The following is a 15,222-nucleotide window of genomic DNA, read 5'->3' on the forward strand; positions in this document are numbered from 1 at the left end:
ACAAAATACTGTTTCTTTCCACTCATTTACAAAATGAGATTCTTTAAAATGTGTGTTATCACTCCTTCATTCCATCATCATGCTCTAAAATGATTTTTTCACAGAATTCTGAGCAAAATGTTCTATCGAACAAAGGGGGGTACTTGGATTCAAAAGTTAGAGAAAGGGGACACTTTGAGAACCACTGTTATAGACAATATTGTAATTTCCAATCTCGATAGATTCTACACAATGAAACAGTAAATCACAATAAACACATATTAAAACAATAAAAAAATAATTTAAAGCACAGTCGGACAATAACTCACAGCAAATACATTACAATGTAGTACATAATTAAAAGTCAGTGGTCACAGGACTGCATGTGACCTTGGTCGTGTCCCCTAAATGTCAGTATTTACTAAACCCTGAGCAGCTTTGGGTAAAATGTGATTCTTGTTGACACAAAACAAACGTTAGGATGTTGGAGGAGGGATGACGTGTCTTTGATGGAACATTGTGATACCTCGAAGGAATGTGAAACTTGTTAATCTCACACAAATCAAACAGAAGCTCAACATGTCACCGTTGGGTCTGAGTGATTTGGTTGACAGATTGTGGTATTTTTTAGCAAAAATAAAATGAATTTTAATCAAATTAAAATAATTAAATAAAACACACACAGTAAGATAAAAAAATTAAAAGTGCAGGGACTTTTCATTAAAATAAAAACAAACAAAAGTATCAAACTCCATGTTTGAGACAGAGTAGAAAGATATGAAAACTGTGTGCGTCAGTGTGTCATAAAGATGTTTTTTTTTATATTCTGCGAAACTTTAAATTTCTAAAGGTTATCAAACTGTTAGCATGAGGAGGGAATAGATGAATTGTATTTCTTTTTGGATTTTGAATTTTTGAATGGACTGAATCCCAGTGAACAAGATTTTTTTTTTATATATATATGAAATGTCTAGCCCAAGATATTTGTAATAAAATATGTCATTATTCTGTTTATATACATGGGATTGGGAATTTTTGTCTGCTGTGAATTTATCCTGTCACCAATGGTATCCCTGTTTTTTTTTTTTTTTTTTTCTTTGCTTATCTGAAAGAATAAGGCTACAATTCTTTGGTCAAAATTAAGATGTAAACTTTAAGATTTTTTTTGTGCGTGTATATGGTTTTTAAATGTCGTCTCGCACTTAGCATTTCTTCTGCTTGGCACAGATAACTGTACGTGTCAGTGACAGGAATGTTACGTAGCATGTCAGGGCAGGTACTTGCATTGAAATGCATACCTGAGTTATATTAATATACAGTAGATAAATCACCTCAGCACTATAGAGAGACGTGCAACATCTGAGGCATGTGCGTGTTCCCCTTTAATCAGACAGTTCATGACTTGAATTTGATGTAGATGTCTCGGGTTCAACTTGGTTATCTGTGACTTCCCCATTTATGAACAGAGTTTAGGTTTTGAAATAATCATAGAAATCAGTGACAAATATGTATTTACATTAAGTAGAAGAAAACTAAGTGTTTAAGTGTGAAAAAACAAACAAATCCTGTTTGAACATGTAACAGATTACAGAGTGTTCTTAGAGTTTGATGGCTAAACATTAAGGTTAAAGATTCTTTAGATTCTTTAAACACAATTCCAGCAAGTTCATTTACTTTCTTTACTCAGGATTATCTTATTGCTTTGATGTGTCCCAGAAAGAACTCATAGGGACACATCAAAGCCATCAGCAGACGCCTCTGAGGAAGACTGGCAATTGAAAACATGAATAAATTCAACCATAACATATTAGGCTAAAAACAAGCTAGTATTTTGTAGTTTGTGAAAACTGTCGTGAAAATTACTGTCATTTTTCGTGCATGGCAACACGATTTCCTCCTATTTTTTGTTCAGCAGGGAACGACTTTTTTGTGCTTGCTGACACAATTTTTATCCACCTGCGTGGCATGGATTTGTGTGGAGCTTCTGGGAATAGAATAGAATAGAATAGAATAGAATAGAATAGAATAGAATAGAATAGAATCAACTTTATTGGCCAAGTTATGTAAGTTATACACACGAGGAATTTGACTTACAGCCTCCAACCCGCTTCAAAGACAGTGTCTTAAATTTGAATTGTCAAATTTGATTAAGTAAAACATCAGCTCCACGTCTTTAGTTTATACAATTGAGTTGATTTTTTTGGGTAATTGTACTTTTTTTAAGTATCTCTCTATGAAAGCAAGAAAGTTCTGCGTGTTTGTGGAGCGAAGTTCTCCATAAAATATACCCATTTATAACACAGAGTACAGAGTATGTACAACTCTTTATACATCCAACCTTCAAACACATACTCATTTGCCCATAATTGACAACTCTACTTAAGCTCCCACATGAATACATACTTCTGACGGGCACTGTACTAGTATTTCTAAATCAATTTTACTTGTACTTAAGTACGTTTTAAAAGAAGTAAAGTGATTCCTTACATTTCTACACCCAACAGTTACTGAGTAAATTATATCTTTTTTGTTTTAAAATAATCAACGGACATTGTGAATCTACGAAAAATGAAATTTCCAAACAACAATTAAATGCATCACATCATAGCCGACCAATCAGATTATACATAATGCACGGCGCTAAAACAGCATTGAATGGAGGTTATTTCACCACTTTCTTTGGTTCAAATTGTATTTTTTACCTATGTTGGCAGGACACTGTTTTAAAGTTGATACATTTTGCCATACTTAGAGCCTGAGAATATATATATAAATTTTTTCTTTAATTCAATTAATTCTTAATTAATTTTTGTTTAAATTGATTTTATTGGTGTTATTGTATTTTTTTTTAAAAAAATCATTATACATTTTGACAAACCTTTTATTTTATCCAGATGCCTTTGTGAAAAATGAATGAAGTTCCAATTGTGCAAGATTTCATTTCTTCCTCTTTAAATTTATACATGAGATGTTTACTGTATTTTAAGGAACCGTGGCAAGATTTATTACCAAAAAAATAAATGTGGGAGGTGAAAGTAACCAAATAACTTTTACTTTGGGTACTATTAAAATGAGCTACTTTTTACTTGTAGTTGAGTATTTAGATTAGATTAGAGAAACTTTATTAATCCTCATTGGGGAAATGTATTTGTCACCAAGTTGCATGGTTTACACATACAGTCCACACCATGACGTTAAAAGTACATACAAATAGAAAAAAAAAATAGTTTTTTATGTATGACTTACTTGTACTTTTACTTGAGTACAATTTAAATCAAGTAACTGTACTTCTACTTGAGTAGAATATATCAGTACTCTTCACACCTCTGAAAATACTCACATATTCCTAATAAACTCAGGGATTTTCCTCTTTGGACGAGTTTAATAAAAGGCAAATAATAATGAGTTTAATAAGCTGCACAATAAGAGAATTCTAAATAAAGTAAATTAGAGAAGCCTGTAATTAGTGTAAGATTTACACCAAATGTAGGATTAATAACTGTGTTGTAGTTTAGAATATGAAGGTATTTCTTGTTATTGTGGTTATTTGTGTGATTTGTAAATGATGCATCATGATTTATCTATAACTATATAATATGACTTTTAGAATTTTGATAAAGCAAGCCTATAAATTCCCATACAGTAGCTGTACCATGAGTTTAGTCTTCAGTTTTATTTCATTCCATAACTTGACCAAAAGCAAAACAGGCCTCAACTGGCAGAAACATTTTTCTAGATTATCGTACAAGTGGCCAATGGTATTCCCTCTTAAATTCAACGTTTTCAAGGAAGCTTGAGGAATTCCACGGTCCACTGGCAGCCCCGTGAAGGTAGCACAAGTTCTTCAGTTGTCCCGCGCTGTTACACAAAGTGTACGGAGTGAGAGGGGAAGAACAGTTTGAAGCATTACCTCATGCGTTGTCGAGGAATGTGCTTCTGAGGTGAAAAATGTGTCGCCTCGGGCCGTCTTGTACAACACTGAGTGAAAAGGTGAAAAATAAGGAGACTTCAAAGCTGTTTGTGTCATTTATATATTCTTATTAGTTATTAATCTGCTTCAACATTTCTTCAAACACACACACACACACACACACACACGTACACACACACCTGTCTTTTCACTGAAGTCATGTAGGAGGGAAAGCATTCCTCACTCCTTTTCTTTTCCCTCCTCCCCTTGCAGATTTTCACATCTTTCACAAAATGAGTGCACTCCTTTATTTCGGCTGTCATGCTGAGGCTGAGCAGAGCTGGACACATCTGTTACGTCCCACCTGGCAACCTCAACCCCTGGACAAGAACATCTGGTATGTATAGGTGTTGGTTTATTGTTCCCAAATGGATAGAACACACACAATGACAACAACACTTACACAACAGCATGTAGACAACATATTAAGTTGCTTTATGTGTTATTTTCTCACCTGTCAGAATGTCTTTTAGGTTGAACAGATTTTCTAGAGCTGCTGCCGTTGGTTCGAATAAACAACGAAAACACACAAGACAAGGAAAGGGTGTGTAGGCTGCAGACGAAAATAGCTTTCATCAGGAGAAAGAAAACAATGTGTTTGAGGGACAAAAGCTCTTGTGCAAGAAAAAGAGGAGCAAAGAAACATCTCACAGCAGAAGAAAAGCTTTGTAGCTGTGAATGAACCATATTTAAGCTTTTCCGTTCAACCAAAGTGAACATGTTCAGGTTCCAACAATTACCAAACAAATTAAACCTTTTGATTATATTAATTATACATATAAAAGTTGTTCTATATCCATTTTCCAAGCTTAGTGATTGGTTGGCTTTCTCTAAACCTGTCTAAACACGAACCTCGATTCTTAAATCTGTTAAACACGTATATATGTTCTCTATAGTGTTCACGTGTGTGAACATGAATCACTCTTAATCTTATAGTTTCATCATTTCTGTCTGTCTGTCTGTCTGTCTGTCTGTCTGTCTGTCTGTCTGTCTGTCTGTCTGTCTGCTTAGGAGTCACAAAGTGTTGGAGGATTAAAATGCAGCACCAACATCTTCTCACTGCTGTGGTTTAGCAGATAAATCATGTCTAAATGATCCGGCATCACCAGAGAAGGACTCGCAGATCAGAGGTATGAAGAGTACTGATATATTCTACTCAAGTAGTAGTACTGTTACTTGATTGAAATTGTACTCAAGTACAAGTGCAAGTAAGTCATACATAAAATATTCAAGTACAAGTAAATAGTAGCTCAATTAAATAGTACTCAAAGTAAAAGTTAGTTACTTTCCCCCCCACACGTTTATTTTTGGTACTAAATCTTGCCACGGTTCTCTTGCATACAGTAAACATCTCATGTATAAACTTAAAAAGGAAGAAACTAAATCATGCACAATTGGAACTTCATTTATTTTCCACAAAGGCATCTGTATAAAATACAGGGTTTGTCAAAATGTACAATTCTCTAAAAAAAATAAAATGACACCAATGATTTCTATTCAAAAGGCTCTAAGTGGAGCTACATTTATCAACTATAAATAACCAGCATTCAATACTGTTTTGGCGCAGTGCATTACATTTAATCTGATTGGTCAGCTATGATGTGATGCATTTGATTGTTGTCTGGTCATTTCATTTTTTTGTAGTTTCACAATGTCTGTTGATCATTTTAAAGCAAAAAAATGATAACTGTTGGGTGTAGAATGGAAATGAATGACTTTACTTCTTTTAAAACATACTTAAGTACAAGTAAAATGACTGATTTAGAAATAGACTCATAAAGTACCCATAAAAGCAACTCAATTACAGTGAGTTAATCCGTTAATTTCACCTCTGTCACAGATGAAGACTGCTTTGTCAGCAATGTATGAAGGCTGCTATGGAGCTGTTGGACAGGCGTAATTACAGCTGAGCTATGGATGTTCATCTGGTTGGAGCTAGAGGTCAGGTGACAGAGACGCCCAGCATGTCTGAACCTGCTCCCCTGCTCCACTGTGCATCCAGTCAGGACAAAACCTGGAAGGAGAACAACACGGACATGTCCCTCTGCTATCCGACTGGTTCTGACTTGAAGCAGAATGGACACTGTGCCTCTAGAAGGAGTTCAGACACGTGTCGTTCAGAAGTAGCTCAGGACTGGGATTGCGCCGTGGGTGTTTACTGTGATTCTCCAATGAAGATGCAGGATGTGAAACCCTGTGCATCTGCTGCTGAACAAAGCAACAATACAACCTCTTCTCCTGACCATGTTCCAGTGCTGGAGGATTGTTTCTGTGAACTCACACACAGAACCAACAAGTGTTCAGAGGACGTTCTCAGAATAGTGAAACACAAGCCAAGCACCATTGTGTTCTGTGATAATCTGACCTGTTCTGCCAAGGACTGTTCAGAGTCCTCCACGTCCACCTCAGAGGAAGGAGAGAATGAAGGAGGAGAAGAAGATGATGATGATGATGACGTTGATGATTTTCCTGAGACTTTACAATATAAGGAATTCCTGGTCAGTCGTTGTCGCAGGAGCTGGAGCAGGAACAGGAAGAGCTTGAGGAGGAGACAGGATGCCCACCCTAACAGTGCTGCTGCTGCTGCATCTGACTGGAAACAGAAGCCCAGCAGTAGCAAAGTCAGGCCTACAGGTAGCCAGGAGGAGGAAGATGGAAGCCTCAACGCTGAGAAACAGGTAAGAAGAACAAGACAGAGGAAGTTATTCTCATTTTTAGGAAGTTTTGTTGTTAGTTTTTGGCAGGAAACATTTTATTTCTGATAAACTCTGTGTTTTATCCTTAACTTTGTTAGCTGTGATCTAGTCCAGTATCAGCGACTATCAGTAATGGCTTTAATTAATATTATTTCAACTCATTGTCTTACATGTTTACACATTGTGACTAGAATGTTTAAAATATGGTAACCTTTTTCTCCTAACATCAATGATATTGTTAAGATTTCTATGTGTTGAAAGGCTGAAATGCCATTTGTGCTAATATTGTGTATTGTTGTGTGTTAAAGTGTGTACCATCTATCTGTGTAGCCCACTGTTACCACTAGAGGGCAGCAATTTCTAGTGTTTTGCTGACTACTCACTTTTTTTGGAAGCATTTTCTCTGCAGGTTTCTGGTGTTCCCAAGCAAATGTAGTTATTTTTTAGTTAAATGTACCTGATATGCATGGAGCTGTGGGGTTTTAATGGAGCTCCCATAGTAGTTGCAAACATGTTCTTTTATTTATCTGAGTTTGATTCAAACTGTCAGACCAGTTTGACCTCACTGATGATGTGCTAAATATGTAAAGCCATTGATCAATAATACAGTAGTGGGTTGGTTAATCTGCCAAATTTCGAATCTTATTATTATTATTATTTTTATTTTTTTACATTATTGATATTATTATTTTTATTATTATTATTATTATTATTATTATTATTATTATTATAATAATAATAATAATAATAATAATAATAAAGTCTCAATTCCATTAGAAACCTTCAATTATTTATTCGATTTATGCTGATTAATGATTTTTCATTTACCATCAGTCAGCTGCTGAATTATTTTACTTTTCTTTAGAGCACATGTGTCAAACTCAAGGTCCGGGGGCAAATTCCATCCTTTTTTAGCATCCAATTTGGCCCGCAGGAGAAAGTAATAAAAAAAAAACAGAACATGAATCAATGTGTAAAATATAACTAATTCAATTGTAGATATCCCAGTCCCTTCAGATACAGAAATGTAATGAAATTTTACAATATTGGCCAGTGCTTACAGTTTCCCACGCGTCATTTTTAAAAGCTAAATTGTTAAAAGGACTCTTAATTTTTCCTAAATCCAAATTATTCCACAAAATTTCCCCAAATTACATGAAAATCAATCACAAAATCAAATAAATTTAGGTGAAGCTCCTGCAGGGACTGATGTCTGATACTGTCGGTGCCGTACATACTTTACTTATCATTTAAAGGTGGCAGTGCAAAGTAGGCCATGTTATTGTTGAAACTTCTTGTTTTCCCTCCTATAAACTGTGGCCCACTTGCGATCAAACTGGTCCGTATTTTGCCCCTGACCTAGAATAAGTTCCATACCCCTGCTTTAGAGTAACACCTCACAGCACCGTCAATATTGTATATCGGAGGAAATGCTTTGTTTGTATTGCAACTTGAAAAATGTAGAAAAATACACAAGATCACTACAAAATACATGAAAATAACACAAAAACATAAAAAAATTACATAAGACACAACCAAGCGACACCAAAAACACACACACTGAGAGTGAATAATTTAAATATACTGAATAATGAAACAAACAACAACAAAACACACAAAATGACACCAAAAACACACAAAATGACACAAAAAAACACATACAATGATAATAGATATGATCTTGATTAAAACATGAACTGAAAGAGTCAGTCTTGGTTCCACATTAGGAGAAAGATGACTGGAAATGATTAAAACCATAGAAATAATACTATTCAAGAAGCACTAAATACTGTTTCATTCCAATTAGATTCTTTAAAATTTGTGTTATCACTCATTCATTCCATCATTATGCTCTATTGTTTTTTTTTTTTTTTTTTTACAGAATTCTGATCAAAATGTAGTCGTCAGACAAAGGGGGTACTTAGATTCAGAAGTAAGAGAAAGGGGGTACTGGTACCACTGGTTTAGGTTGTGGCCTATTTTTAAAGTCCTGAGGAAGTCTAGCTATGAGTGTGACTGTGATCAGGATAAGCAGGTATGGATGAAAGTCAGCTGTGCTTGGTGTTAAATCGGATATTCAACATCAATGCAATATTTTTAGAAGTTCTACCTCCTCCAGCAAATTCCTCTCAAATATCCACTGGTCTGACTGGGAATCTCTCACCTCCCAGCAGGCACTGCACCAGCAGTATGAGTCGGCCCCTGACTGTGTTCTCACACCTGTCTGGGCGTTAGCAGTGGTTCGCTGTTCACTGGGATGGGGGTCTGTAAATACCACAGTCATCAAAAACAAAGTTATGTCTTAAAATATCTTGGCTCAGGTTCGTCTCAGTAGCGACTATAGAAGTTAAGGGGGTAGGACGATAGACAGAGTTTAGCATACGATAGATGATAATGGGCTTAAACGATATTTTTGGAAGGGGAAAAACATAACATGCTTAAAATGCTTTTATAAATTCTGGACATACTTACATATTTTCTGTGGGTTTGACATTTTCAACACATTTGCAATATAAAAATTAAATAATAACATAAATAACCCAATTTTTCCTAAGAGCAAAAAAGTGCCACTCTGCAAATACAACGAAAAAACAGACGGTCATTTCCTGCCAGTCTAAAATTAAAACCAAATCATCATCACGACATTCTTTAAAAAACATTCCTATCTGTAAATGAGCTTTAGATAACAACTTTTTAAAAACATCAAATAAGAAAAGTTAACAGCCCAGATTCAAGATATGAATATCTCTTTTTAGGCCGGGCTGCCTGACTAAAAACGCCACTCACTTTGTTCTTCTTCTTCTTCTTCTTCTTCTTCTTCTTCTTCTTCTTCTTCTGTACACGAGTTAAAATTGCTACTCCTCTGTTATTCATGAACAGATCGGGCTGAAATATGGTAGCTATAATCTATGGACGTGTACTCATCGACGCTCGGAGCCTGTTTTTTGATTTGGGCCCCAAAAGAAAAAAACCCCCAAAAGTCGATTTCTCATTTATTTGCGAGTCAAATATTACGACGGTTGATGGTACCGAATCATTGGCACATACCAATATATAAAAATGGGGCCCATTACCCCATACGTGTCACAGGAACGCCAGCCCGCCCCCCCCCATTTTTCAAACAACTACTCCTCTGTTAGTTCTCGTTAGATTGGAATGCAGTTTGGTATGAATAAATATGATGAGATGCTCGGAGCAATTTTTTTGAGGTAGGGGGCCCAGAGGCCCACCCCCCATTTCTGATAATTTTCAAATTTATGTGAACATAGTCATGTGACATATCATTTCAAAGGTAATTCAACATAGATTACGATTATGTTTTGCACAATTTGATTAGGGACCCGAAGGGGCTTTTTAGGCAATTTCCATTAAAGTTGATTTCTCAAGTATTTGTGAGTGAAATATTGCGACAGTGGGTGGTACCAAATCATTGACACATACCAATATATGAATGGGGCCCATTACTCGGTATGTGCCATGGGGGCGCCGGAGGCCCCATTTTTCAAATGACCCACCCCTTTTTTGGTAATTTCTAAATTTATCGCAACATAGTCGTGTGATATATCAATTCGAAGGCCTTTCAACGTAGATTACGATTTTACGTTGCACAATTTAATTTGTTTTACTTGGTGGAACCGAGTCATTTCATTGAATTCTCTGGAACGTGGTACGTGTTATTCGGCGTGGAGACGTTCCGCGGGCCTGGTCGTTGTTCATCAGAATTTGTTCAACAATACTAGCATGTTCTGGGAGGAATTGAGACGTTTGGACATTGATTATGTCTCCTGCAGTATAAATGATACGCTCACTTAGGACAGATGTAGCTGGGATGGTAAGGTATGCCCCCAACCCAACCCCGACGATACCACTCGTAACATTGACAATAGATCTTATGTTTTGTTATTGCGATATATCGTTGCACCGATAATGAATTGTGATCAACTTAAATTTTTGAGAACTTTACAAAAGTAGTCTTAATTTCATTGTTTTAGTCTGGTGTAAAGTCACATATTGGATGAAACATGTATAAAAATCATTTTAAGTGTGTTTTATTTTTGATGACAATGTCATGCATTGTCATAGATTTAGTAATACATAGCTTTGTTTTATTATTCTTTTGTCAGGTGAAAAACCAAAGCCAATCAAAATTATTTGGAAAGTCAATAATTGTCAAAACACTATACAATAGACAAGAATATCATTGTGTGTCTAATACATTAAAAGAAACGCAAGGGCGTCCTTTGTTGCTGATCCTTGCCAAATTGTTGATTTTTATTTCATATGGAAAGCACTTACACTACTTTATTTAACATTCATTTGCTTCCTCCGTCTTTTTGTACAAACCATTTTAGCTAAACTTTTATACAAACAGCAGAAGATGTGCTTTTCTTTCTGGATCCAGAGAATCATTTCCCGGTTCTGCTGCTAATTGATAATTAAAATAAAAATATATTGTATATTTTCTGTCTTCTCCAGCATCATTGTTGGGTTCCTGTATAAAGCAAGTTGGAATTCAACTAATTGTTGTGTTTAGGATTGTGGAGGCTGATAACATACCTCAGTTGAAGCAGAGCAGCTCAGTGAAGGCTTGTAGGAAGTCTTTAGAGAGTCCCACTCCTCACTTACTCCTCTAATTTAAGTGTGTCATATGAATCCCATAAAAATATAATTTATTATAGCTTTTTTTTTACACTTAGGGCTAATGAAGTGTGTGTGTGTGTGTGCGTGCGCGCGCGCGTGCGTGCGTGTGTGTGTGTGATCATCTATGTGTGTTTTAAAGGGAAAAAGTAAATTCTGAGATTATTATTGATGATAATTACAGTTTCTGAATTTTATACTTAAAAGTTTTAGTTTCTACAATATTCAATGTATGGATTTTCTCATCTTTCCAAATAACTCATACACTTGTAATACACACCTTAACTTAACTCTTATATACATGCACTTTGTATTGTTGATTGACTGATAGTACTGTATTTATGTACTTTAAGCCTTGTGAATAATGTTTGTTTTGTGACCTGCCAAGGGACAAGTAAGTCATTTATTTATAAAGCGCTTTTTGCAGGTAAAATCACAAAGTGCTGTACAGAGCTGTTGAGAAATTAATACAAGTGCAACATCATATGAGCAGCATCATAAGAGGAAAATAAAAATGCAAGATCCAGTTAACTAAAAGCTTTTCTGAAAAGTCTTCAACAGTTTCTTAAAAGTGTCCACGCAGTTGAGCTCTCGGAGAGACTGGTGCAAGTTATTCCAGAGTTTGGGGGCTACAGCCTGGACAACAGATGCAAATTAGCATATCTGGCGCATTTACAATATGTAATTTTTACATTTGTTCATCAATGGGCACTGTCCCTTTAAAATAAAGGGCAAAAAAAGCAATTTATTTATTAATTTTATCTATTCATAAATGTAATTCTTTGTTTTTTTGAATAGTTTTTTCAAATGGCCTTTTGTCAGTCCACAGCTGTAAATAACAAATTGTTTTAAAAGTTTTGCCAGGTTCATTACAAAAGGTATTTTATCATGGTCTCTATGATGCATTGAAAGCTCTATCCTATACCAGTACTTTGAACCCAAACATTAACATTTGATGATTTTGAAGAGCACTCCGCTCTCTGCCTCTGTGTCTATGAGCCTGCTGTTTTCTGTATTCATGTTCACGTTAGTGAGACCTGCACTCTGCAGTCACTCATGCCACTGAAAAGCCTTTTGCTGGTTGCGTTCCTTCTCTCGTCCCTGCTCTGTCCCCCCACGGTGAGGGTAAAAATAGCCCCCTAGTTGCACATAGACAGCCTCTGTGTTCCTGTGTGTAGGAATCCTGACATGAGGGGGCTGAAACACACAGGAAACGGCTTTACTGCCAAAGCCATTACTGCAGATATTTTTTACGTCTACATGGTCAACATGATGGTCTTTGGGAAAGGGAGCGGGAGAGGACAGAAGGGTGTGTGTGAGTGGGTGGGTGAGGGCATGCCTGCGTGTGTGAGTGAGGGGGCTGTTTTTGGACTTGAAGCTCCTCAAAGGGGTCCTATGTGCTGCTATCGGCCTCTGGGGCTCTGGGGTTGGCAGTGGAGGCCAGAAACAAAGCAGTTTGTTCATTTCCGAGAGGACCAGCAAACAAGTGTCTCAGTCAGAGTTTGTGTTCCCTGAGTGTGGAGGAAAAAAATCATGGGTCACATATGTGCATAACTATCACCATGCCGACATTACAGTTACATCATGTGTATGAGTCTTGTTTTGTGTGTAAAGGTACTTCATAGCAGCCATCAGGGTTGGGGTCACTTCAATTTTTCAGTTACAATTACATTTTCAATTACTCATGTTCAGTTAAAATTCAATTATGATTACAGTGACCACCATTACTTTCAATTACATTTAAATTCCAATTGCACTATTTTATCCTTAGAAAGTTGATTACAATTACGCTATCAAATACTAAAGTTCAATTACAATTAATCACAGTTACTGAGCCTGAAATAAATAACCTAATAAAAGTTAACCTTTTTTCTTGTGCCTGCTTTCTGTTAGCATCTCTTATGATAACGGGTCCTAAATCAGCTGTAAAATACACTAAAAACAAATATCTATCACCTAATTTATTTCCTATCTATTGGTTACCTTGTTAGGGTTCATAATCAATGAAATATAGGTTTTAATATTTATGGTGTGGACATCTGAGCCTTTTTTGTGTCAGTATACCCCTCCATTTCAAGTTTAAAAAAATGAAAACCCGAACACGGTTCCCCAGTTTTTTTTTTAATTATAATTAACAATTTTTATAGAATTTTCATGAGAATTACAATTACAAAGTCAATTATCTACATTCAATTATAATTATAATTATTGTAATTAATTATCCATTATTTTCGCTACAGTTTTTCTTGTTTATTGAAGGTCTCATAAAGAAGTCAGTGTGTGGGGAACAGTGTGCGCTCTGGGGTCAGATCCAAACAGCACAGTGTTCTACAAAGTCATGGTGAAGCAGGAATGGGTGGAGAGTGGATGAAATTAATGAACATTTACCAATATGTAGGGATGTAGCAATTCACTCAACTCCCGATACGATTCTCTCACGATTTATTTTACAAAATGGGACTGTAGACAAATGATGACTGAAAAATATTCCTTTATTTGTTTGGGCGAAAAAACTATACTGTTCTCCTTTTATTTTTCATTGTCAAAAGAATCCCTTGATAAACTATTCAAAACAATGCATATTAACTAAAAATAAATCTTGATCGAAATAAATAAAGGAATAATACAAATGAAGAAGAAGCCTATTAATTTAAATTCTGGTTCTATAGTAAACAATGCAAAACTGCATAATAGTTCTTTTTAAAAGTGCAACTGAAAATGTATTTTGTGCCTTAACAATTGGACTTAAAAAAAAAAAAACAGTCATTTCACTGTATTTAAGTCAGATATTTGTTTGGACCAGCAGAGGGCGCTGGTAACCCAGTGGTCGGTTTGCGTGCAGATATCTTGCAGTGAAGAAGAGATGCTATGCTAGCAGACAGAGCTAATAGAAAAACGTGACTTTTACAGATATTCACGTAAGATATTCTTTCGGTGCTAAAGGGGTAAGGAATCATTTATGAACATGTTTAAAAGTAGAAGGCGGCCAGAAAGAAAGGCAGATTCCGCCCGCCATCAACACTTCTGGATAGCGCCCTCTGCTGGTAAAAAAGTACTGCGATTCAATTTTTACAGTATCGATGTGAATCGTGATACCTATGAATCGATTTTTAACTGCCTTACGATTAATTGTTACATCCCTACCAATATGTGTAATTATTTTTGCATCATCCACAGGCTGATGCATGCGACTCCATGACACTGCTCATGAGAAAGCTAGATCATCTTAACAATGGGATCCAAGAAGTACAAAGCATGTGTAAGACGAGTGATGATCCCCAGCAGCAAACTGACACAGTAAGTCCAGTTTATTCAACAGTGCTTTATGGTAGTGTTTCTCAACTGGTGGGTCGTGACTGTACTGGATGGGTCGCAGACAGCTAGTCAAAAATGAATAAATAATAATAAACTTCTGACTTGTCTTATTTTGAAAGACACTTTTCTTTTCTAGGCATGCTGTGAAATGCATGTTACACAGGAAAATATATAGATTTATTTAAAAAAAAAAAAAAAGAAAAAAGATTATATATGTGTGTTTTCAACAGCTATTTTTGAAAAACTAAGTTTGGTTGACTGAATTCTAATAAAAAAAAAAGTGGGTCGCGTGGCAAAATGTGGGTCCCAGGGTGAGACCAGTTGAGAACCCCTGCTTCATGGTATTTGTAACACTGGGAGAAACAAACATTATAGGATTAATTGGAGTCCAGGAATTCTCTTTTTTGTGATTGAAATGTTTTTTTTTTTTTTGTTTTTTTTAATAATAAGGACACAAATGTACTACCATAATATGGCCCAAATACAAAAAAGATGACTTCAATAAAAAAAAAACACTTTTCAATCAAAGAAAAAAAGTGTTCAAATGCAATTATTTTGGTCACATTTTTTCACTTTCAAGACATTTTCATTTCATAAACCCTTCCCACCACTTTTCCCAGATAA

At 35.7% G+C, this 15,222-nt stretch overlaps 1 protein-coding gene across 1 annotated transcript in view; it reads left to right on the forward strand.

Annotated features, from left to right (window-relative positions):
* The first annotated feature begins 5,028 nt into the window (after window positions 1-5,028).
* stard13a (StAR related lipid transfer domain containing 13a) overlaps window positions 5,029-15,222 on the forward strand; it is a 67,840-nt gene continuing 57,646 nt past the window's right edge. The window contains exons 1-3 of the mRNA XM_028466084.1: window positions 5,029-5,079; window positions 5,790-6,627; window positions 14,461-14,580. Coding sequence (XP_028321885.1) covers window positions 5,863-6,627; window positions 14,461-14,580 — 885 coding nt within the window. The 5' untranslated portion in view covers window positions 5,029-5,079; window positions 5,790-5,862. The remainder of the gene's footprint in view (window positions 5,080-5,789; window positions 6,628-14,460; window positions 14,581-15,222) is intronic.

This window comes from Gouania willdenowi, chromosome 14 (genome assembly GCF_900634775.1).
Source record: "Gouania willdenowi chromosome 14, fGouWil2.1, whole genome shotgun sequence".
Taxonomy (NCBI): domain Eukaryota; kingdom Metazoa; phylum Chordata; class Actinopteri; order Blenniiformes; family Gobiesocidae; genus Gouania; species Gouania willdenowi.